The 26,560-nt window shown below is 44.0% G+C and overlaps 2 protein-coding genes across 3 annotated transcripts in view; both read left to right on the top strand.

Annotated features, from left to right (window-relative positions):
• The window catches only part of LOC132210795 (homeobox protein 2-like), a 31,760-nt gene extending 31,463 nt beyond the window's left edge, over window positions 1-297 (top strand). The window contains exon 6 of the mRNA XM_059653206.1: window positions 258-297. Within this exon, the coding sequence (XP_059509189.1) occupies window positions 258-297 (40 nt within the window). The remainder of the gene's footprint in view (window positions 1-257) is intronic.
• A 17,946-nt stretch (window positions 298-18,243) lies between these two features.
• Window positions 18,244-26,560, top strand: part of lrig2 (leucine-rich repeats and immunoglobulin-like domains 2) — a 77,251-nt gene continuing 68,934 nt past the window's right edge. For both annotated transcript variants that reach the window (XM_048553063.2, XM_048553061.2), the window contains exon 1: window positions 18,244-18,648. In XM_048553063.2, the coding sequence (XP_048409020.1) occupies window positions 18,464-18,648 (185 nt within the window). In that variant the 5' untranslated portion in view covers window positions 18,244-18,463. The remainder of the gene's footprint in view (window positions 18,649-26,560) is intronic.

Raw genomic sequence — 26,560 nt, 5'->3', positions numbered from 1 at the left:
TGACAGAGAGATTCTCTCCTTGTGCTGACCTAGGTTAGAGTGGCAGCAAGGGTTTACACAGAGCTCCGGTGTTACGTTAACCGTTTTCTCGCCCTCTCTGTATTGGAGTCAGAGGCACAGACTCTCTACGATGAGGGAATATAAAATTTAGTGTGAGTCAACCTACTGCCTCCAGATAATGAGCAATAGGTGCCCAGCATAAATTAATCAATTGTTAATTTTTTAAAAAACTTTGTAATTTCTGGTGCGATTTTTAGGGCCCAGGCTACAACTATTGGACTTGTGCTGCAGGAGTAGTGTCCCTAACTTTGGCATAGAAGGCTTGGGTTCTGGTCCCACATGCTCCAGACATGTCTGAACAGGTTTTTTAACAATATCCATGACCGTTGGCTCAATCAAAGGAACTTTCAAACTGCTGATCAGTGCTCCCACTAGGCAGTTCAACATTTTGGACGGGAGAACAAAAGAACAGGAACCCAAAGGTTGCAGGAACAGCAACTCATATTCCGCTTGGGAACCCTGCAGCCCAATGGTATCAATGTGGAGTTCACCAGCTTCAAAATCTCCCCTTCCCCCACCGCATCCCAAAACCAGCCCAGTTCGTCCCCTCCCCCCACTGCACCACACAACCAGCCCAGCTCTTCCCCTCCACCCACTGCATCCCAAAACCAGTCCAACCTGTCTCTGCCTCCCTAACCGGTTCTTCCTCTCACCCATCCCTTCCTCCCACCCCAAGCCGCACCTCCATCTACCTACTAACCTCATCCCACCTCCTTGACCTGTCCGTCTTCCCTGGACTGACCTATCCCCTCCCTACCTCCCCACCTAAACTCTCTCCACCTATCTTCTTTTCTCTCCATCTTCGGTCCGCCTCTCCCTCTCTCCCTATTTATTCCAGAGCCCTCACCCCATCCCCCTCTCTGATGAAGGGTCTAGGCCCGAAACATCAGCTTTTGTGCTCCTGAGATGCTGCTGGGCCTGCTGTGTTCATCCAGCCTCACATTTTATTATCTTGGATTCTCCAGCATCTGCAGTTCCCATTATCTCTGATACTAAAAGAACAGGAATATTGTGTAAATAGAGAGAAAGTGCAGAAAGCTGCACCACTAAGGGACTTGTACAAGAAACACAGAAAGCTAACTCACAGGTGCAGCAGGGAATCAGGAAGGTTAGTGGAATGTTGGTCCCTATTTCAAGGGGTTTGAAGTATAAGCATACAGCAGTCTGACTGCAACTGTACAAGGTGATGGGAGACCACATCTGAAGTAATGTGAGCTGTTTTGGTCTCCTTGCCTAAGGAAAGCTAACATTTCATTGGAGGCAGTTCATAAAAGGTTCACTGGGGTGATTCCTGGTATGGACGGATTGTCTTGTGAGCAAAGGCTAAACAGGTTGGGACGCTGCTCACTGGAGTTTATACAAATGAGAGGTGATCACATTGAAACAGATAGGATTCTTAAGGGGTTTGGAAAGCTAACTGCTGAGAGTATGCCTCCTCTCGTTGGAGCATCTAGGATCAGAGTTATTGTCTCAGAATAAAAGGAGCTCCAATTTAAACTGAAATAAAGAGGAATTTCTTCTCTCAGAGGTTTGTGAGTCTTTGGAACTCCTTGCCACAGAGAGCTGTGGGGGCACAGTCCTTGTGGATGTTTAAGGCTCAGACAGATAGATTCTTGATCAGTTGGGGAATCAAGGGTTACATGGAAAGGACAGGGAAGTGGATATGAGGAATATCAGATAAAAATCGAAAGAACTGTGGATGCTGTAAATCAGGAAAAAAAACAAAGTTTCTGGAAAAGCTCAGCAGGTCTGGCAGCATCTATAAAGGAGAAAACAGAATTAACAGAACTGTTCTGAGGAAGGGTCATGGGACCTGAAACGTTAACTCTGCTTTCTCCTTCACAGATGCTGGCAGACCTGCTGAGCTTTCCCAGCAACTATGTTTTTGTTGTTGATGAGGAATATCAGATCTGCTATGATTCTATTGAATGGGCGGGACAGGCTTGAGGGGCTGAATGGCCTACTCCTGATCCTATTTCTTAAGGTTTTATCGAAGGTTTGGGCTATAATCCCATTGGTTCCAGACTTATCTGCACAATTTATCTAAAAATATCCACAACTACTGACTCAGTTGAAGGAAATTTCAACCCCAAGTACGCAGCTCACTGTTTCCCAATAGCCAGTTCAATGTAATCCTCAACCCGGCTCTCTAGGGGGCCACATTCTCAACAGAGAGAGACACAGAGGCAACTGACTTTGTGGCTTAACCTGAGGGTCAATACATCTCAAGCAAGGTTGAGAAAGTGAGACCTTCATAGCAATCTCAGCTAGTGTGGGAATTGAACCTGTGACGTTAGCATCATTTAGGATCACAAACCAGCCGTTCAGCCCACCGAGCTAACCAACCTCTAACACAATCAGTAACCCAACTACCCACTTCACTTTAACCTCCCCCCACCCCACTGTTTCGCCCAGCTCTAATAATCTCTGATGAAGGGTCTAGGCCCGAAACGTCAGCTTTTGTGCTCCTGAGATGCTGCTGGGCCTGCTGTGTTCATCCAGCCTCACATTTTATTATCTTGGATTCTCCAGCATCTGCAGATCCCATTATCTCTAATAATCACCCTGATTGCTTCGGTTCAGCCTTGCCTGTGGTCGCTCCTGCTTTATAATAAAGCTCCAACATTGGGCTAGCATATCCTTATTTTAGCAAGTTTCATCAGAGAGCGGGCTCTATCTGTTAGTCTGATCACAGCTGCCGTGTCCTAGTTCTCACACTCTTTGTCAGACCCTGAGTATTAAACAGGGATTTTGCTACAACTCTGTTTGAGTAGCACTGACAGGTTCCCGGATCAACTGAGGGGGCTGAGATTTACACAAATAATCTACAGTGTCAATGGTCAACTCTTCAAAGGAACATTGGTGGGTAGCACGTCTGGTTAACGTCCTTAACAATACGTTAACTCTTTCTCACTTAGTTTCCAATTCAATAGAAAACATGGACCGTATTGTCTTTCTCCCTTACATTGCCATAATGGTAATATTAGACCAGTCTAAACCCAGAATGAAACCTAGGCCTAACAGGTTAGACACTAGACAAAAAAAACTGAAGGAACTGCAGACACTGGAAATCTGAAACAAAAACAGAAATTGCTGGAAAATCTCAGCATCTGTGGAGAGAAATCTGAGCTAACATTCTGAGACCAGTGACCCTTCTTTAGAACTGGTCGTATCTAGGAAAGAGGTGTTTTTTTTTACAGAAGATGCAGTGGGCAGAGAGTGAGAGAGAATTTTTCACTCTCTTTGGGCTCTATCTCCACTTATCATTTATTTTCCCCTCTCCCCCACCCTATCTTCTAATTAAGGGCCATCTTTTTCCCAGCCACCATCAGTTCTGAAGAAGGGTTAATGGACCCGAAACGTTAACTCTGCTTTCTTTCCACAGATGCTGCCAGATCTGCTGAGTTTTTCCAGCAATTTCTGATTTTGACAGGATGTACATTTGATTTTTTGCAGCTGGTTAATGTGGTGAGTAATCACTGAAATATATTCACATGAGGCTGAAGATGTTCTTTAACAACTGAATAAAGACTTATTTTACAAAAGACAGGTCTCAGTCAAACAAAATGACAAAGAAAGACATGAAAGATCTTAGCAAAAATGCCAAAACTATGTTTCAATGTGTTTCTCAACACCATCTAATTACAGATACTCAGTTCCACAGAGATAGCACTCACATCTGCAACTCTTCAAGAGTTAACTTTTAAGTCTTACTTCACTGATTTCTCCCAGCTTCTTTTCCTTGGACTTAGGAGACTATTTTATGATTCCTTTTCCAATCTAAAGTCATGAAATTTTCACCAAGCAAAAGCCCGGACATTTTTCAGTTCTAACAATTTTAACATTTCTATCCAAACTCTCCTGGCTTGAAAACCTCACAGACTAAAACAGTTTAGCTCAGATTACTGATTCCCCTGACCTGGAACTTGATTCTTTTGCTGGAAGAAGCAATTTTTTTCTCCTGAACTGTATGTCTAATTCTTCTAAGCTGAAGTGAAAAGCTAAAACTAATGACATTTTGGCCTGTTGTAAGCTCAGCAGAATAAACATGCTGTCCATTAACACCACAGGAGTCCTACCAGGCACTTAAACTAAAATCATTTGACTTCTTGTAACTGACACACTTAGTTCTCTATTGTAAATGACTTTCTGACCTGCTTTAAAAAAATACCTTCACAGAACCAACCACATCAATTCGCCACCAGGTTAAAATCCAAATGCTAAAGTGTAAGATATAATACAATTTCCATCATAACATGAAATGGATTAACAGAAGTTAATAGCAATGTTCCTGTGGCACATTTCACTGCTTTGTCATGCCTAGTGAAGGTCTTATTAGAAGCGCACCCACTACCATAAGGTACAAAAGGCAGCAAAGGAAGATCCCACAGACATCAAAGTGATCATGAGCAGGCTCATCTGTGTTTCTGATATTGATTGAGGGACTAATATTAGTGCCAGTGCCAGGAAAATACCACTGTTCCTCTCTCAACAGAGTCTATTCCATCTGTTAGATGCACCTGAAACAGCACCTCCGACAGTGCAGTATTTCTTCAGTGAAGCACTGCCATTGTCAGGCTGGGTTACATGACCCAGTCTCTGAAGTGGAACCTAAGCATACACCCGGCTCACCAGAAGGTGTGATGGTTGTGGGACCTTGCTGTGGGGAGGATGGCTCCTGTGTTTCCAAAATTATGAGAGTGACTGCACTTGAAAAGCGCTTCATTGGCTGCGAAGCGTTTGTGGGCATTTGAGATAATGAAAGGTGATATGTGAATACAAGTCTTTATTTTAATCTCATACTCTAATGAGGTCTTACATGGAGGGGGAAAAGTGAAGGCCCTCTCAAAGTGGAAGTTTCTGGCACAATGTCATGAAACACCCTGGGTGCCAGAAAGGTGCAAGGAGATGAGACTGAAGACCCTGATAGATTTCTCTCCAGGAGGATAAGCAAACAACAGAGACAGGTCACCCCCACCCTCACCTTGCAATCACTAGTCAGATCAATTGTTGGGGGAGATGGGTGGGTTCATAGAACAGTGAACAGTACATCGCAGGAGCAGGCCCTTCAGCCCATCATTACTGTGCCAACCATGATGCTATTCTAAACTAGTTCCTCTTCCCTGCATGTGGTCCATATCCCTCAATTCCCTGCCTATTTATGCGTCTGTCTAAACGTCTCTTAAATATTACTATTGTGTCTGCTTCTACCACCTTCCCTGGGAGCATGCTCCAGGTGCCTACGCCCTCTGTGTAGAAACATTGCCTCACACATCTCCTTTAAACTTTCCCCTCTCATCTTAAATCCATGCCCATTAGCATTTGACATGCCCATAATGGGAAAGAGTTCCTGACAGCATGATGCCAGTCACAATGCCAAGAGCATATTAACAGATAATACACTCAACCTCTCTTAAGGGGTGCTCTATTATTAGAACTAGACTGAGTTACTTAGTAATTTTATGATATTGTTCATGCAACCTGTTATTAAAGACCCTTTGTCATTAACTTGATGCCCCAACTGATTTTTCAAGCGAGTATAAAATATCTTCTGGCACAACTAAAAGATGAGCAGTGAAATCCTCTCAGCAGCCTGGCCAATCTCTGAGCTCAAATACTCGGCCATTAATTTAGTTCTACATAGTCGCTACATTTGCTTGTGAAACTACGATGACAACATTTCTAAAGTCCTTCATTTTTGTGGAGCACTTTGGGTCATCCTGAAGTTGTGAGGGCGCTATATAAACGAAATGATTTTTTTTCTCTCTCTGTTTTATTGTTGAGCTTTGACAATAAGGCATTAGGTGAGTTTTGTTTCTGTAGTCCCTATCCACAAGCATAGTGAAAATTATAACCATCTCTCTTTAGGCCTCAAAATCATTAGTGTTGGTGTCAAATGAACTAAAAGTTTGGCATTAAAGAGTAACAGATGGCTGTCTCATGACGATGATTGTGTGAAACATGCCAGACCGATCTAAGAATCAGAATCATGCCCTGTACATAATAATTATACCATTAAATCTATAAAGTGATAGGTTAATGAGAATTTCATATTTTAGACCTAATTGTTAAAGCTCAAGTTTTTAAGCACTTGTCTCACCCTCAAAAATTATTTTACAGACATTAAAGCACTTTTTCAAGTCACTGCTATAACTTAGAAAATGTGGCAATCATTTTCTCTCGACAAGCTTGCAATGTTATAATGGATGCCTGATCTATATTCATGACCTGGTTAAAGAATAAATATTAACCAGAACACCAGTGATAACACTCCCGTTATTCATCACATGATATGCCTTGATAAGTATAGACAGGACCCCGCTAAATCCTCACTTGAATGACTGCACCTTTAACAGTATTGCATCCTCTGAAGAAGAATTACTGGATCTGAAACAGTGACTGTGTTTTCTCTCCACAGATACTGCCAGATCTGCTGAGTTTTTCCAGCAATTCCTGTTTTGTGCGTAACATTCTGTCAGTACCCCACTGAAATGTCAGTCTAGGTTAAATGATTATAGTCAGATTCCAGAGTGAGAAAGCCAATAACCGAGGGACAGCAATCCCCTGACATCACTAAGGAGTGTGGTGTCTTTGGTCAGGTCAGAGTTTAAGAGCGCGTCTACCTAATTCTATGAAGTAGCTGTTTCTCAACAATGTTTGAAGTACCAGACATGGTGATATGAAGGGTCTAGGCCCGAAACGTCAGCTTTTGTGCTCCTGAGATGCTGCTGGGCCTGCTGTGTTCATCCAGCCTCACATTTTATTATCTATGGTGATATTTACTTTGTGAATACTGTCATGTAAGTAGACAGTCATTTTGTGTAATGATATCATCCTGACTAGCTCAGTCAGTACAGTACGGGGCTACTGTAGGTTCAAGCCCCGTGCTTGTCACTGAATCATTTCCACAGGTGATAAGATTTAAAGTAATTGGCAAATGCAATATGAGAAAATATTTGTTTCATAGCACATGGTTAGGGCTTGGAATGCACTTTCTGAGATTGTTGCAGAGGTGCGTTCAAAGAGTTAGCCTGTTATGTGAAAAGGAGCACTGTGGAGGGAGAAGACAGGGGGATAGAACTCAGTGAAATCCTCATTTAGAAAGCTGGTGCAGACCTGGCAGGCTGAAAGGACTCATTCTGTGTTTAATAACATGCTGATGCTGCTTTAGGGCAAAAAGGAGAGCCAGTGATACACTCACCAGAATCACTCACTCACACGGAATAAAGAAATGAAAAGCACCTACATTTACATAGATAACAAGATGTAGAGCTGGAGGAGCACTTCAGGCCAGGCAGAATCAGAGAAGCAGGAAAGCTGACGTTTCTGAAGAAGGGCCCCGGCCCAAAACGTCAGCCTTCCTGCTCCTCTGATGCTACTTGGCCTGCTGTGTTTATCCAGCTCTACACCTTGTTATCTCAGACTCCAGCACTGGCAGTTCCTACTATCTCTACATTTACATGGTGTTTCTCACAACCTTATTATGTCCTGAAATGTCTTATATATGAACAAGTTTTGGCCAGCTGTTCCCCCTTTTCAAAAATATCATGGATGATCTGATTACTCCACATTCCCACATACACTCCGTCAACCCTTTACCTTCTTCTGTACCAAACATCTACTCACCTCTGCCTTAAAAACTTTCAAAATCAGAAATCACATGACACCAGGTTATAGTCAAACAGGTTTATTTGAAATCACATGCTTTCAAAGCATTGGTCCTTCATCAGGTGAAGTGGAGGGAAGCGCACAGGAACAGGATATATAGGCAGAGAGAAAAATGACATGATAATGCTAGGTCTTAAGAGCACCGACAGATAAGTACAAATGGTGTGAGTGGCGTGTTGACAAGCTGAATAGTAAGTGAAGAGAATGACCTAATGATAAAATAATTATTATTTATGAAAAATCAAAAATAAGATGGTGCTAGGGACAAACTAAATGGCTGGAATAACGAATTAGAACATAGAACATAGAACATAGAACATAGAACAGTACAGCACAGAACAGGCCCTTCAGCCCACAATGTTGTGCCGACCATTGATCCTCATGGATGCACCCTCAAATTTCTGTGACCATATGCATGTCCAGCAGTCTCTTAAATGACCCCAATGACCTTGCTTCCACAACTGCTGCTGGCAACGCATTCCATGCTCTCACAACTCTCTGCGTAAAGAACCTGCCTCTGACATCCCCTCTATACTTTCCACCAACCAGCTTAAAACTATGACCCCTCGTGCTAGCCATTTCTGCCCTGGGAATTATTCAAAAATCTTCAAAGGTTCAGCTCCCTCAACCTTTGAGGAAAAAAGTACCAGAGGGTCATGACCCTCTGAGAGAACAAAACATTCTCCTTGTCTCCACCTTAAAGGAGCCATCCCCTATTTTGATTCTCCCACAAGTGGAAGCATCTTCTCCACATACACTTGGTAATCTTGATTACACACGTTTCAATCTAGTTATTTTTCTAAACCCCAGTGGTCACAAGCTTTTTCCTCACAAAACAATCCCCACATTCCAGGTATTAGTCTGGTAAGCATTCTGGGAACTGTCTCCAACAGCCTCCCTGAAATAAGGAAATTCATACTGTGCACAGAATTAGAAATTTACTGATAACCATGAAATCATCGTCAATTGTCAGAGAAACCCATCTAGTTCATTAACCTCCTGATATCTTCACCTGGTCTGGTCTACACGTGACTCCAGGCCCACAGCAATATGGTTAATTCTTAATAATATAAATGTGTATAGTAAATGCTGGCCTAGCCAATGCCACCCTTACCCCGCTGAATGATAAGAGAAAATAGCACCAAAGACTTGTGCTCCAGAATTTGCTGCTCCCCGAGCCAAGCTGCTCCAGTACAGTTACAACACAGGCATCTACCCAACAATGTGAAAAAATTGCCCAGGTATGTCCTGTACACAAGAAGCAGGACAAATCCAACCCAGCCAACTATTGCCCTGTCAGCCTGCTTATCATTAAATTGATGCAGTGTGTCATCAATCGTGTTATCAAACAGCATACACTCAGTGGCACACAGTTTAGGTTCTGCCAGGGCCATTCAGTTCCTGACCTCATTGCAACGTTAGTTAAGACATGTACAAAAGAGCTGGATTCCAGAGGGGAGATGACAGCAACAGTCTTTAACATCAAGGCTTCATTTGACCAAGTGTGTCATCAAGGAGCCCTAGCAAAACTAGGTCAAGAGGCAAACTCTCCGCTGGTTGGAATCATATGGTTGGAAACACATAGACAGGTGGTTGTGGCTGTCGGAGGTCAGCCATCTCAGCTCCAAGACATCTCTGCAGGAGTTCCTCAGAGTAGTGTCCTCAGCCCAACTATCTTCAGCTGCTTCCCTCCATCACAAGATCAGAAGTGGGGATGTTGACTGATGATTGCACAATGTTCAGCGCCATTCAGAAATCCTCAGATATTGGAGCAATGCAAATGCAACAAGATCTGGACAATATTCAGGCTTGGGCTGACAAGTGGGAAGTAACATTAGCGCCACACAAATGCCAGGCTATGGCTGTCTCCAATAAGAGACAATCTAACCACCACCCTTGACATTCAATGGTATTCCCCACTATCCCCTACTATCAACATTCTGGGGGTTACCATTGACCAGAAACACAACTGAAGTCGCTACTTAAATACAGTGGCTACAAGAGCAGGGCAGAGGCTAGGAACACTGTAGTAAGTCACCCACCTTCCGACTCACTAAAGCCTGACCACAGTCTTCAAGGCACATGGTACGAATATGATGAGATACTCCCCACTTATCTGGATGGGTGCAGCTCCAAGAACACTCAAGAAGCTTGACATCATCCTGGACAAAGCAGTTCGTTTGATTGGTATAACATTCACTCCTTCCACTACTAACACTCAGTCGCAACAGTATGTACCACCTACAAGATGCACTGCAGAAATTCACTAAAGTTCCTCAGATAGCACCCTCCAAACCGATGTATACTTTCATCTAGAAGGACATGGGTAACAGATGCATGGGAACACCACCACATTCAAGTTCCCGTCCATGCCACTCACCATCCTGATTTGTAAATATATTGGCCATTCCTTCAGTATTGCTGGGTCAAAATCCTAGAATTCCCTCCATCAGTCTACCTACAGCACATGGCCTTCAGCAGTTCAAGAAGGCAGCTCACCATCAGTTTCTCAAGGACATTTGAGATAGACAATAATTGCTGGCCCAGCCATGAGTTAATAAACAAACCGCCAAAGAAATGGGTTTTATAATGAGTGAAATACTAGGAATAGGAGGAGGCCAGTTGCCTCTTCAGCCTTGTCCGTATTTCAGTTTGGTTATTGTTCATCTGCCCTGGAACTCTAAAGAAGCACTATTTCAATGTACTCATGCAGGAAAACGCAGAAACCTTTCCACTATAAACATCAATGGAATAGATGACGAGGCAACCTGTTTCAGTCATCTTGGTACAGATGATCATTGGCTTATAGATGTTTGCAGCACAGAAGAAAGTCATTCAGCCCATCATATCCATGATGATCAACAATGATCTGAACTACATTTATCCCGTTTTCCAGTTTTTGGCCCATAGCACTGGAGGCTATGACAAAGTAAGTGAATATCGGAATACTGCTCAAATGCTCACATAGCTTCTGATTCAACCATCTTTTCAGGCAGTGAGCTCCAGATTTCCAACAACCTCTGGGTGAAAAATATTCTCTTCAACTTTCCTCTTAGCCCTCTATGTCTTACCTTAAATCTATACCCCCTGGTTATTGACCCATCTACTACTGGAAAAAAAGTACCTTATTATTCAATCTATCACAATTGTTTACGCCCCTATCGATCTTTGCTAGTCTGAGGAAAACAATCCCAGCCTATCCAATCTTTCCTCATAATTCAGACCCTCCACCCAGACAGCATCCTGGTCAATCTCCTCTGAACCCTCTCTGGTGCAATTATATCTTTCATATAATTGCGGTAATTACAAGGAAGTTAGCCAGGTGGACCTCATAGAATATGAGTTCCCTAATTGGGGCTGTTAATCTGGTCCAATCAGGGAGCCCTGGCTGACAGAAATAAACAGGAGTGTCAGATATCCTGAACACAGCAGGCCAAGCAGCATCAGCGGAACAGGAAAGCTTGACATTTCGGGTCAGGACCCCTCTTCAGAAAAAGGGTCCCGACCCGAAATGACAAGCTTTCCTGCTCCTCTGATGCTGCTTGGCCTGCCGTGTTCATCCAGCTTCACACCGTATTATCTCAGATTCTCCAGCACCGGCAGTTCCTACTATCTCTGCGTCAGATATCCTACTCACTCTGAGAGCTGGATCCGTGTCAAGCGCTTTCCACACGGAAATAAAGTGTGACTAGATACCTGCCTCTGTGGAGTTATTTCAGTGGCTACGTGAGAAAAGGAACTCTTGAAGTAATTTATTCGCAACAGTTACCTTTGAGTTGGGGTAAATATTTCTGGCATCATGCACTCATTTGGGAAGCTTGCCTTGTTTGATCCTACCACTGAAGACTGGGCCCAGTATGCAGAAAGAATGCATTATTTTTTCCAGGCAAATGACTCTGGGGCCGATGAACAGCAATGAGAAATTCTCCTGAAGCTTTGTGGATCTTCAGCTTTTTCAGTTATTAGCACCTTGACTTTCCCTAAGACACCAGATACAAAAATCTTTCAAGAGTTGATGGATTTAGTGAAGGAATATCATGACCCCAAGACTCCTCTAATTCTGAGATACTATTGGTTTTACTCGTCAATTCAAGAACCAGGGGAATCCATATTGGGATTTTTGACGAGATTAAGATAACTGGCAAAGGCATGTGACTTTGGTCTAACCCTTAAAGAGATGGTGAGAGACTGTTTGATATATGGGATTAATAGTGTAATCATACAAAAGAACCTAATAGCTGAAGCCCAACAGAATGTCAAACAGGCACTGTAACTGGCTTCGACATTGCAAAATGCAGAAAGTGGAGCATATGAGTTGCAGGGTATTTCAATGGTGGTGGGCACCCTTGCCAGTCCCATTGAACTTGGGGAACACCACTTGAGTGAAGGCAACTGCATAGCCTCCCTCAGGACATATCCTAAAGGGACTCTAGGTCAGCCCGCAGCAAAACCCCAAAACAAAACCAAGCCTTGACCAAGTGGTGGAGATTTTCATTAGGATTCAAATTGGCAAGCCATTGTAGTTGCTGCCAGTGTGTGGACTCGAGACAGGAAACGCATCCCATTAGACCTGAATTGAGTCAGAGAACTCATGGGCCAGTATCCAGGCCCTGGAAAGTCCACCTGTGTCTGGTTTGGAACAGTTAAATTACTAAGCAACATCCAAATCAGAACCAATTAAAATAGACGTCTGGCTAAATGATCACCCGGTTTTAATGGAGGTCGATACTGGCACAGCCGTTTCAATTATCATAGAACCAGGCTTTAACAAAATTCGCACTGGATTCCAATCCTCACATTTGCACAAGACCTCAGCAAGACTGAGAACTTATGTCTGGGAACCGTCACAGATTAAGGGTACAACTTTTGGTCTCTTAAGAGAAGCAGCTGGTTCAGTTACTACTGACTGTAGTAAAAGGTTCAGGCCCAAGCTTGGCGGGGCAAAATTGCTCAGAAAGATTCACCTTGATTGGTTTGACATTTTTTTTGGATTATAAAGCAGCTGTCTGAATGAAGTCCTTATTAAATATGCAGAGGTTTTTCAGGAAGGTCTAAGAACTATCAAAGGAGTCAAGGCCAGCTCATCTGTTGACAAGGAAGCCAATCCACAATTCTGCAAGGTCCATCCAGTGCCATTTGCCTCATGTGCAAAAGTAGAGGCAAAAATCGAAAGGTTGGAAAATGAAGGAATTATCAAAATAAGGAACAAAAACAAAGTTGCTGGAAAAGCTCAGCAGGTCTGGCAGCATCTGTGAAGGAAAAGACAGAGTTAACATTTTGGGTCCAGTGACCCTTCCTCAGAGTTTTTCCAGCAACTTTGTTTTTGTTCCTGTCTTACAGCATCCGCAGTTCTTTCAGGTTTTTATTGAATCATCAAAATAGTCCAGTTTGTGGAATGGGCAGCATCAGTCATACCAATTGTGAAGCAAAACAGGTCAGTTTGCTTTTGTGGAGATTTTAAGCAAACAGTAAACCACCTTTTGCAGCTGGATAAGTACCAAAACCATCACGTAAAGGATTTACACGCAAAACATTCAAGGGCTGGGGGGGGGGGGGGGGGGGGGGCGCTGTTCTTCACGAAGCCGGACATGAACTATGTGTACTTGTAATTATGGTTAGAGGAGGATTCCCAGAAATATGCTACAATTAATACCCAGAAGAGTTTGTACTGATATACCAGACTGCCATATGGGGTATCGTCAGCCTGTGTAAGTTTTTCAGTGGACAATGAAGAACATTTTACAAGGTCTACCCAAGGTCACCATTTATCTAGATGATGTGCTAATGACAGGGAAGCAATTCGAGAACTTGCACATAGTCCTTAGACATTTCTTCAAGGTGGATGCACACCTTAGAAGGGAAAGCTGTGAGTTCCAGGGATCCCAAGTGACCTACCTGGGCTACAGAGCTCACAAGACCAAGTTACACCCATTGTCAAACAAACTGAGGGCGATCAAAATTGCTCCAGTTCCCACATCTGTACCAGACATTAAGTCTTTCCTTGGGCTGGTGAATTATTATAGAAAGTTCAGGCATTGCCTGGTCTCCATCCTGGCACCTTTGCATCAACTCTTAAAAAAGATTCAGCCTTGGAATTGGTTGCATAGCCAAACCATAGCTTTCAGGGAAGTGAAGAAACAGTGATCATCCTTTAAGTTGTTGGCACACTATGATCCCAAGCCAGGTCTGGCATTGTCATGCAATGCCTCATTGTGTATCATTGGGGTAACATTGGCTCAAAGGTAACCCAATGGAGGGGAATGCACAATAGTGTATGCATCCAGGTCTTTGGCTGGTGCAGAGTGTGTATACACTCAGATGGAGAAGGTGGAGTCAGGCTGGATTGTCCTGTTCTGGTGTCAGCTGGGTGGGGTTGAAGCAAGCAGGGTACGGTTCTGAGTCTGACAGAGGGGCTGTCAGAGCGCTACATCTCCCAGTTGCCTGGAGCTGGCCTGCAGTGGGATCCCCCCACCGGTTTTCACCACCTAGAGGTTGGGCTTCTTTGGACCTTTTGTGTGGGGAGGGGTCTGGCATTTCCAGGTTGGAGGGGGGTGCCCCTCTCCTTCCCCCCATGGAGCTCTGCCTCTTTTTGTTGATGGCAATCCCTCTGCACATCTTCATCATCAGAGAAGCTGCTGGCGTAGCCTTCAAGCAGCTGGCTCTTTCCCTTTGCTGTGGGTCTTTGGGGGCCTGACATATTTTTCTTTCCTGGCTGTTTCTCACTATTATCCATTCCCTGCCTCCTTGGTTTCCTCCTGCTCCTCCATTGGCTCCGTCTATCCAGGTGGAGGGTGGGTTTATTGCTGGGCCTCTGCCCCGTCTACCTTGTTGTCTTACTCTAGCTTGTTCTTCCTTCTGGGTGACCCTTGTATCAGTTTTCTTGCTGGGATGTGGCACCTTACTGACCCTTGGGGGTGGACAGCTCACATTGCCACTTCCAGCCATTTGAGTGTAAGTGCCCCCCTCCACCCCGTTTTGGGCAGGCCTTGTACAGGCAGCCTGCTTCCCCACTCAGGTTGCAGGTCTTGGACTCCTTGCAGTCCTTTGATGGCCCTTCTGTTTACAGTTCCTGTGGTAGGTCACTTTGCACTCTGCTGTCGTGTGTCCTGCCCTGTCGCAGGTACGGCACACTCTAGGCTACCCCATGTACATCAGGTATCCTTGGCTCCCTCCGATTGCAAAGCTGAAGGGCGGGTAGAGGATGTTCCCACTGGCGTCCACCTTCAGGGTCACCAGCTGCTTGCTGTCCAGATTCTTACGGGGTCCTCTACATCAGTGCTGTCTCCTTCTAGCTGCACATACCTCCCTAGGAAGGCCAGGACATCTGCTACAGGGGCATGGGGATTGTATACAGGGATTGTAATAACCCAGCTCCTCTGTGCAGGGAGAATGAACAATGTTGCCACAACCAGGACAGAGAGGTGGCCTTTACCTCCTTTCTCCTCAAAAACCTTCAGGAGATGCTGACATTGCTTCACACTCCTGAAGGTCACATCAAAGTAGCCCCCACAGGGAAAATCCTGCAGGCCGAAAACATCTGCTGCTTGGAACACACAGCAATCCAAGAGTCCTCTCTTTGTAAAGAACGTTTGGTCAACTGGTGATCCTTTCTCCACAAAATAAAAACTGAAAGAACTGCAGATGCTGTAAATCAGGAACAAAAACACAAGATGCTGGAAAAGCTCAGCATGTCTGGCATGTCAGCATCTGTGAAGAAAAAATCAGAGTTAACATTTTGGGTCAGGTGACCCTTCTAAGGAAGAGGGAGAGGGATGTAGTGATTGTAATAAGGTCAGCCAGGTGGACTTCATTGAATATTAGTTCCCAGGGTGGAACTGTTAATCTGGTCCGATCAGGGAGCCTGGGCTGACTGATTAAAAACAGGAGTATCAGATATCCTCTTCACTCTGCGAGCTGGCTTTGAGGGAGCTGGATCAGTATAAATAACGGGTGTCCTGGTTATTTGGAATACCAGTCTCTGTGGAGGTTTTTCAATAAAATGGTGATCAGAACTGTACACAGTACTCAAGGACTCATCTAAGAATCCTACATGTTTCAACAACATTGTCTCACATTCTACTACATTCCAATGGGTACAGGCCCAATCTATTCAACCTCTTCTTATAAGACAGCTCCTCTCCACCTGGTCTCTGCCTTGTGAACCTTCTCTGGGCTGCCTGTCAGTATATCTTTCCTTAGATAAGGGAATCAAAACTGTTCAGAGTATTACAGCTATGATCTGAGGAAAACAAAAATTGTCCTTACATCTAGTCTGTTTAGCCATGTTAAACATAAGAACTAGGAGCAGGAGTAGACAATTCAGCCCCTTGAGCCTGCATACAATCATGCCTGATTTCATCTTGGCCTCAACTCCACTGTCCTACCCAATCTCATAACCCTTCAAACCATTACTAATTAAAAATCTATCTCTTCTTTAAATTTGCTCAATGTTCCCGCATCCACTGCACTCTGGGGAGTGAACTCCACAGATTCATCACCCTTTGAGATAAGTAATTTCTCCTCATCACTGTTTTAAATCTGCTACACCATATTGCTTATTCTAGACTGTCCCATATGAGGAAATGTTCTCTATGTCTAATTTATCAATCCCTTTCAGCATCTTATGTATCCCAATTAGATCTCCTCTTCTAAACTCCAGACAGCATAGGCCCAAACAGCTAAATCTCTCGTCACAAGAAAAACGCCTTTCTCTGGAATCAATCCAGTGAATATCCTGTGAACTGCCTCCAATTCAATTTTACATGTTTTAATCAGATCTTCTCTCAATCTTCTAAACTCTGGTGAATACAGGCCCAATGGCTCTTCAGGTTGGGTGGTAAGGTCCCTACCTCTGGGCCAGGTGGCCCAGCTTCAAGTCCCACATGCTCCAGAGATATGAAGTAACATCTCTAAACTGGTTGATTAGAAAGTATGCACAGACCCAAATCTCTCATGTCAGTCCTGCAATCTCTGCTTTCAGCCTAGTGAACATATTCTACATTCCCTCCATGGAAAGTTCACCATTCATTTCATAGGTAGATCAAAATGTTTGCAACAAGATCTTGAGAAAGAGGAACAAGAGTAGGCTTTTTGATCCCTTGAGACTGTTCCCACCTATTTAAACAATTTAGGATCTTATAATATTCTTCAAGTCCACTTTCCTGTCCATTCCCTATAATTCTTGATAAATTGTCCTTCAGTAGAAACAAGATGGTGGCAGGGTAAGCTGCTCCAGTTCTTTTTCTCTCTCCCTGCTTCCCTTTGCAATATTTCCACACCGCCTGCCCACCACTTAACTAATTTTAACTTCAACTATTTAACTCCATCCTGAAGAAAGGAGTTGGATGGGGCGGGAGCTCATCACATAGGCTGTGTCCTACAGCGGCAGCAGACCATGGACCAGTGATGTTGGCAGTTGGAGCGACACCTGGAGGGGTCAAGTCCTGGAGCAGTGGAGGAGTTGTGTACGCCGTGGTGTGGTGGGGGCTGAATCCCAGAGTGACGGGTGGCCAGGGGAGCACTTCGGCAGGGAGGCAGCTTCAATGGGCTCCGGAACGGCAGCAGGTAGTGTTTTCAGAGGCAGCGGCTGAGTCACTTGGTCAGCCTGTGAGATCTGGAGTGGGGCTTTCATATTCAACGTGGAGTAGGCCCCCGACCGCGGCATGGCGCGGGCAGTTCTAGCCCCGGGCAGGACACACTTGGCGGCATAGTGTGTGCTGGGAAGCCTTGACCGGGACTCTGGCCATGGTACAGCAGCAAGGAAGGAAAGTTGGACTCTCTTTTAAGTTATCTTTCTGTATTATATTCTGTGAATGGCGCTTATGTATGAATCATAGCGCATGCTTTTCACTGCATTATGAATGTACATGACAACAAAGGTTATTCAATTCAATTCCCTCTCTGATCTAACTATCTTATCCTTAAATACACACAAAGACTTTGCTCCCACACCACTCTGTGGCAATGACTTCCAACAACTCTTGTAAGAAGGCAGTACACCCCATCTAAGGCTTAGATTAGTGCCTATTTATTCTAAGGCTATGCCCCTGGTCTCAGCATTTACCCAGTCAAGTCCCTTACGAACCCCCTACACTTCAATGAGATCCGCTTTCATGCTTTGGAACTTGCCCCATTAGTGGTCTACATGAAGACATTCCCCCCCCAACTAATTTATTCAGGAAGGTAACATTGGAAACCTGCCGAGCAGGTGAACTTGAACCTGAGTCTCCTGGCTCAGAGGTAGGGGCACTACCGCATTGCTACAAGAACCTCCAGCTTGAAGGACCTGCGCAGGTCTGAGCCCCTGAGAGCGTGGCCATGCCCTTTAAGATGGGTGGAGCCCGGTGAATGATTGACTCTGGCCGTAGCCAACCGCCAGCCCGGGGCTGTCGTAAGGAGGCGGGGCCGCGCGTGGGTTAAAGTGGGGATGGGCGGACCCGCACATTTGATTGGCGTACGTTCTGTCCAACGGTATGGCCGACGTGGGCCAATGGCGGCGGGGCGGAGGCGGGACAAGGCCGTGGAGAATGGGCGCTTTGTGCAAGCGGTCGCGGCGGCGGATCGAGGGTCTTCAGGCACTGGCGGCTCACCGTGAGTGAGTGGTGTCAGTGCGGGGGTCGGGGTTGCGGTGTTGTGTGGTTTTACACAGCGGGGTGAGAGAGAGGGGAGTGTACGCTCCGGGGCGGTGGAGGGTGGGGGTTTGTTTTGTTTTTGTCGATCGGTGGGTAATCCTAAGATGGCGGCGGGGCCTGGGCTCGCTCCCCGGTTATTCCCGGCCGTTCTGCTCCTGGCGGCAGCGGTAGCGGCAGCTTCTTCCTCGGCTTGTCCCCCGCAATGTTCCTGCGACGTCGGCCTGGTGGATTGCAGCAGGGGGCAAGTGGCCGCGATTCCTCAGCAGCTTCCAGCCTGGATCAAGCATCTGTGAGTATCGGGTGGGCGGGGCGGGGCGGGTGTGAAGATGAAAGTAAGGGTGCGGGAGGGCCCGGCACACACAGCAAACAGCACAAAAGCTGACGTTTCGGGCCCCTAGACCCTTCATCAAAGAGGGGGATGGGGTGAGGGTTCTGGAATAAATAGGGAGAGAGGAGGAGGCGGACCGAAGTTGGAGAGAAAAGAAGATAGGTGGAGAGGAGAGTAGAGGTGGGGAGGTAGGGAGGGGGTAGGTCAGTCCGTGGAGTCCAATGGGGATGATCCGGTTCCGTAGGAAGGTGATGTGACTGTGGTACCTGGTTTGCTTCAGGACATGGTCGTGCAGTTTCAAGGCTGAAGAGATTACAAGAGATTTGCAATGGGAGAGAGATTCCCTGAGGTTAGTCCACAGGGAGGAGGGTAACTTCTTCAGGTTAGGCATCCCTGGAAGAGGCTTCGCAGTGAGGTTACTGACCTATCCCCTCCCTACCTCCCTACCTATACTCTCCTCTCCACCTATCTCCTTTTCTCTCCATCTTCAGTCCGCCTCTCCCTATTTATTCCAGAACCCTCACCCCATGCCCCTCTCTGATGAAGGTTCTAGGCCTGAAACATCAGCTTTTGTGCTCCTGAGATGCTGCTTGGACTGCTGTGTTCATTCAGCCCCACACTTGGTTTATCTTGGATTCGCCTCTCCTAGTGTGTCGGCATTGACCTTTCTCATCGGATGGACCTCGAGTGGAAAATCAATAACTTACCCACACGTGCCCCCCTTCTCTTTACAGATACTGCTTGACCCCCCCCACCCTGATCCTTTCCCAACACTGTTTCTGTTTCCCATTTCCAAAACCTGCATTGGTTTGGAGTTATTCGCATGCTTGGTACGGTTTCTGGTTCTTGGGGGAAGAGGTTTGGGAGTGTGCAGGAAACCCACCTGCCCCCACACACTATGATCCACTCCCATCCCTCCCCCACACTCTCTCAATAATCCGCTCCCACCCAGCCACACCTACGATGATCCAACACTCCCTCTCCCCCCTCCCCCCAACTCTCAATGATCCATTCCCATCCCCCCCTCACACTCCCAGTGATCTGACACTCCCACCCCCCCCCACACCCACAACGACCGGACACTCCCATCCCATCATGCCGACCCGGCACTACCCCCTGTCGCATCCACAATGACTGGACACTCCCACCTTGCCACACAGACTGGATATTGTGCCCCCCCCCCCTCCCGTCGCACCCACAATGACCAGACACTCCCACCCCGTCACACTCACCCAACACTCTCTTTTTCCCTCCGTCGCACCCACAATGACCGGACACTCCAACCCCCGCAACATCCAGAATCATCTGACATTTTTTTTTCCTCACCCTCCTGTCCCACCCACAGTGAAACTAAACTTCTCTCCCACCCACCCACAATGATATGACACTCCCACAGAGACAGATCCTTTAGTGTCTTAAAGAATACAGTTTAAGGAATGAACACCAGAAGCTGAGGTACTGACAGCTAAAGGCATAGCCCACCATTGGAGTAATGATAATCAGGAATGTGTGACAGATTCAGAGTTTTGGAGGAATATCTGGAAGACTTCTAAGACTAGAAGAGTTTCCTGAGCTAGGGATAGGGAAAGGCCGTGGAGTGATTTGAAAACAAATGTGAGAATTTTTAATATTTGTCATTAGGAGGAACTTCAGAGACCAGACGCCAGAGTAGGTTGCTGTAATTACCTCTGACAAGTTCAAGTGCTGTATTGGCAGAGGCCATGAAGCATTGTTTGTGATCTTGCAGCACAGGAACGAAGGAAGATGGTTGAAGATATGTTAAAGCTTCAGCATAGGAAATGAATATCAGTATATCAGAAATGAGGTAATCAACTCCAGTGGACCCCGGAGTTTAAATTACCAGGCAGGAAACACAACAATGCTTCATCAGAGGCTACACTGATGTTACCCAGCAGGGTGATGAAACGTCTGTGAACTAACAAACCAGCTCGACGAGCAAACTAAACACAGCATCCACAATCCGAGCTACAAATCTATTCAAGAACCTTAAACCAGTACATCACTGTAAAAAGAATTTCTGCAATGTTCAGAGTGCATTGTTTCAGATTTGATTTAATGTCTTCCTTAGATTTTAAACAATATGCTCACTTTAAAAACAAATAGGCAACATCACAATTTGAGTTTGATATCAGCATATGTCCTCTTATAATTGGTCATGTACAACAGTGTCTTATTTGGTGAAAATAATGAATAATGACTTCCTTTTATCATTTCGAAGGATTAAAATTTTAAAAGCTGAATTGGCTTGCATGTTGCTACAGAACCTCCTGATTTAACACATGTCCGATGTGAATAAAATTAATCCAGCATAGCTTTGTGTGAATACAGTTATTTAGTTTGGACAATTGAGCTATCCTCTTAACTTTCCCTACTTGAGGAAGATTGATTACAGGGATGATTAAAAAAAAATCTAAAATAGAACATTGGTGATTGTTAGTTTTACCTATTCCCAATTACCCTTGGTTCATGACTCCTGAGTGAGATGCATTGAAGTGTGCAGTGTGCCAAGGATTGCTGATTTATGCAGTTCTAGACTGATCCTCCGTGCCTGCTGGTCATTGGTTGAGTCGAGAATTACGTTTGCCTTGTGATGGCATTTCCTCCGTTGAATATCTCATTGGTCAAGGTTCCGTTGGCACTTTCCCAAGCCCTTGAATTCTAGTACTTGGGACAGCCAACACATCGGAGCATCACCACCTCTACATTCCCCTCACAGTTACACACCATCCCAACTTGGAAATGTCAGCTTCTCCACTATTATTAAAGTCCTGCACCTCCCTTCTTGACAGCACTGTGAGTGCTGCACATCCCAAGACGGCAGCAGTTCACAAAGCTGGCTAATCACCACATCCTTGAGGGCAGTGGAAATGAGCATTAATTTCTGACTGACCCTGTGACATCCATATCCATGGAATAAATTTTTTAAAAGTCTCCCAGTGCTTATCTGTTACCTGGTTTCCAGTCTCTGGAAGTACTACCTGATGTCAGTACAGTAGCAGGTTTTATACCTGACCTGCTTCCATTAAGTAATAGCGTACAACTTTATTTAGAACAACATATCTGCTATGGCATAGTCATGCAACACAGCCTAGTGAAAGCACTCTTGACTTGAAGCTGAACTCTTCCTGAGTACAACCCTAAGTAAATGTTCTTACTGGTCTTAGTGGTTCATTGAATAGATCTTCTGAACGTTGTCATTCTGTTGCTTTGTGTCCCTTTCAGAAATGGACTTGAGATTCACATTTGCTTTAAATATATTCCATGGTCTTGTTCAATACCATTTTGACAGTGTCCTCCAGACATTTATCCTTGCAAGTGCTACCACTGCAAGCCAGGAATTTGCTGTTTTGTGCAAAATTCTCTGGGAACTATGCACCTTGTGTTTCAGAATCTTCAATGGAGCCCTTTCAATTTTGTTTTTCTGTTTACGGTTTTTGTTCTTCCTTGGTTTCACCTTGTCTATTGGTTTCTTTCTCTTTCTTTTTCTACTTTTCTGTACAGTTCTCTCTTACCTTTACCCGTGGGGAGCTTGATGTTGGCACTGGAGAGTGACTACTCTGTACGCTTCTCACTGTACTCGGGTACATGAGACAATGGAATCTCATCTAACCTTTCATCTGTGTACTGTATTTTCTTGTACAATACAGCACTACACCCTAAGAAAGCAGCAGTTGAAGAAGGCAGTTTTGTTTTTAGGTAAAGCTAGAAGGCTTTTTGAATGGTTAATATTAGGGCCCAGTTGCCACTAGCAAGTCATCTTATTCAGTACAAGTGGTTGTTTCGTTTGAGGTTTGGTATTGTTGGGTTTCTGTCTTACGAGGGCAGGATGAAAAGCTTTCTCATGTTTCTTGTAGCAAATTCTGAATAATATTTTCTATGCTATTTGAATTATATTGTCAGGGTGTTGAACATGATCAAGTATAGAGTCAATTTATGGAGATAAGGTGAAAAGATGTCTGGAAGCAAGGTAGATCATGATAGAATATTAAATAAAGTAACAAGGGTAATCTCAGTATTTAAAACAAAGTACTGCAATGCTGGAAATCTGAAATAACGAGAAAATGCTGAAAGTGCACAGTAACAGCAGAGAGAGGAACCATCAAAGCTTCAGATAAAGACCTTTCACAGATGCTGCTACACCTGCTGAGTCCTTCCAATATTTTCGGTTTTATTTTATAATAAATTCTTACAGCTAAGAGTGGAAGGTCAGTATGTAGGAAAACTTGGTTTGAAATAATGCAAGATAACAAGTTGTAGAGCTGGATGAACACAGCAGGCCAAGCAGCATCAGATGAGCAGGAAAGCTGACGTTTCAAGCCTAGACCCTCCTTCAGAAATGGGAGAGGGGAAGGGGGTTCTGAAATCAATAGATATTTGTTTATTCACCCCTCAGCATCATTCTCAGTGAGAAAAGTCCCAGACTTTCCAATCTATCTTTATATCTCAAACTCTTCATTCCTGGCAACAAATAGGCAAACCTCTCCTAAACCATCCCCAGTTTAAAATATTCCTCCTGTAACTAAATAAAATATATTCATTAAAAATTATTCCTGGAAATAAGGAATAACACAGCCATGATGTTAGTGCAGCAAATGCTATGGACCCTTGTGACTGAGGTTTAAATGTCTAAGATTACTTAAGATAAGCTTGGGCAGCATGGTGGCTCACAGTGTCAGGGACTCAGGTTGGATTCCACCATCGGGCATCTATCTGTACGGAGTTTGCACATTTTGCCCATGTCTGTGTGGGTTTCCTCCGGGTGCTTCAGTTTCCTCCCACAGTCCAAAGATGTGCAGGCTATGTGGAGTGGCCATGCTAAATTGTCCATAATGTTCAGGGATGTGTAGATTAGGTGGGTTATAGGGGGATGAGTCTGGGTGGGATACTCTGAGGGTCGGTCTGGACTTGTTGGACCCAAAGACCTGTTTCCACACTGTGTAGGGATGCTATATATTAAAAAAATAGACGTACCACTTTAGGTACATAACCAGTCTCCCAATAGTTCCTCGTATGAATTGGTGTTTGTATGATCTGGAAAGAATCGTAGCCATTGTTAACTTAGCTCTGAAAAAAGTTATCGAGCAGCAAATTATTATAGATTGTTTTGTTGTACAATCATGTACATCTTTCTAAATGTAGGGGTATGTTTTAAATTTTTATTGGTGTGGCAGCAAATCAAGTAGCTCTTTTATGTTTGGTGGTCAGTCATTAAACATTATTCACAAGACTTGACAGCGAACCCTACCCTCTTTCAGGTATGACAATGTAATAGTTATATTACTGATTAGTGATCCAGACATCTGAACCAATAGTCAAGAAAACATGAACTCTCTTGACTAGTTTATGAATTTTTTAAAAATTGAACTTAGTTTTTAAACTCCACAAATAAAAAGTTGGCAACAGTAAAAGTGACTGCAAAGGTGCCTGATTATTTCTCAAAACCAACTGTTAACCAGTGTCCTTTGAAGTGAGTGCATCTGCCATTCATGTTTGACTGGTCCAGTCCAAATGTAACTCCTGTCCCTTGGTTGACACTTAACTACTCTCTGACCTCAGCCATCCATATGTATTGAATATCTACATCAGGCAAATAGAACTGGGCGATAATCTTGGTCTTGCCAGTGAATCTTTTTAAAAAGTTAAGCATTTGAATTGCTTGTACACATTTTAAATGATCAAAGATCTGTGTTTGGAAATTTTTTTTGCTATGTGAGTTTTACTTGCTGTGCCTATTGCCATGTTTTGTGAGTTCTGTCAGACAGTATCATCTAATTAAATCTTGATTATTATTTTGGTTGTTTCATTCAAATTCTAGACTACTTTGCCTGGATTGGTGTGTGATATTAAATGATTTCAAACCCCTTGATCTGAGGGCTGTATGACTTCTTCGGATAGGCTTAAAGTGTCACCAAGAAAAGCCTAAGCGGACTAAACAGGCAGTATTAAGACTGCCGTGGTGAGAATTTTAATAACTGTGTGTCATATATCTGTGATCTTGGCAGCTGTCTGTCAAGAACTTTGAGCTCATACTTGAGAGGGCATGAAGTTGTCCGATCGATGGAAGCTGGGCATGTTTTGGTTTATTGTCCCAACTGAAACTCAATGGGATTTACGTGCGCACTTGAAGTGACCTTTCAAGAAAACAAACCAGTTTTTTGTAGAGCTATAAAAAGAATCTGTCAAATAGTGCAACTTGAACTTGATGTGATCTGAAGATGAATACTTTGGATGAGCATTTCCTTACACCAGAGTTGTGAATTAATGATCATAGATCACAAATGTTGATTATAGACTTTAAGAAAAGAGGTATTTTTTAAACTTGTAGAATGGGTGATTGGATTGAAACAAAGGAATTTTCTTGGGTTCTGACGTTGGGCTAGTAATAAAGTGAGCTTTTTAGTTTTTCTAACCTCCTGGACTAATCTGACGGCTTTCAAGATTATGAAATGTGTATGATAACTGTGAGTGGTTAATGATATGGCTTATTGGAATACATATTTAAATTGAACTACAAGAATTGAAGTGACGAGCTTATGAAAGAATTCATTCCACAGGAGATGGTTAGTTAGAATTAGAATGTGAAATTGTTGGCCTCAAATTATTGAACTAGACTTTTTGCTGGAGAATTAAATATTTGGATAAAAGAGTAGTTAACTACTTGAACAGTGGTAGTGGAATTGCACGCAGCAGTTTATAAAGAGAAATGCTGGCATAAACTTGCACAAAAGTTAAATGCTGAACATCTGAAATAAAAACAGTAATGCTGGCAATGCTCAAGCATAGATGCAGAATGCAGCTGGTCAAGCCTGCTATACCATTCACTTAAGTCATGGTTGATCGTCTACCTCAATGCCACTTTCCTGTGCTATGGTCATATCTTTGATATTAACTGCAGAAATGTACATTTCTGTCTTGAATATGCTCAATTGAGCTTCCATGACGTCTAGGGTGGAGAATGCCAAAGATGCCTCCCCCCCTGAGTAGAATGTTTCTGCTCGCCTCAGTTATAAATGGTCTCCTCCTCATTCTGAGACCGTGTTCCTTAGTTCTAAATGACAGCCTGGAGAAACATCCCAACCACATCTACTTCCCTCTAATGGCAAATAGATCTTTCTTTACATAAGCATACCAAACTGTACACTACTCCAAGTGTGGTCTCACCAAGACACTCCGTATAATTGCAGCAAGACATTGTCATTCATACTCCAATCCTGTTGCAATGAAGGCCAACGTACTGCGTGCCCCCCTTATCAATTGTTGTACCTGCATGGTAATCTTAGTGACTCATGAATAGAGACACCAAGGTCCCTTTGGGAACAAACCATTCTTAACTTGACATTTAAATTCTACTTTTATTTTCTTCATGCTCTTGTCCATTCATTTAGCTTGTCTAGGTCTGCTTAAATCCTCTTTACAGCCTCTTCGACTTTCATTCTCACCTAGTTTGATATCATCAGCCATTTAGAAAATATTCCCCTTGGAATATTGTTCTTAACTCTGAATCTTGCAAGCTCAGCAGGTTTAGCAGAATCTGTGAAGAAAGAAACAGGGTTAATATTTCAGATGAATGATCAGCCTGAAATATTAACTCGGCATGATGCCTGACCTCTGGCTTAAAAGCCAGTTTCAGTGGGAATTTTGGAGAACCATTTCTTAACCCAATATATTATGGTATTTGTTTCATTGTCATTGTTTTGTAGAAAGGTGTATAGCTGTCTTCCTTTCATTCTGTGTTTAGTGTAGACATTTAAGTTCTCATGGTACTGCTGTTCAGAATTCATGATGGTGGAATTTTTCTACTGTTTTCAAATTCTGCGATATTTTGCAAAATATCATGAGTTGTGATTAAATA

The sequence above is a fragment of the Stegostoma tigrinum genome, chromosome 21, assembly GCF_030684315.1.
Source record: "Stegostoma tigrinum isolate sSteTig4 chromosome 21, sSteTig4.hap1, whole genome shotgun sequence".
In the NCBI taxonomy this organism is placed as follows: Eukaryota; Metazoa; Chordata; class Chondrichthyes; order Orectolobiformes; family Stegostomatidae; genus Stegostoma; species Stegostoma tigrinum.
Note: the sequence above shows the minus strand (reverse complement) of the source record. Positions and strands in the feature narration are given on the sequence as shown.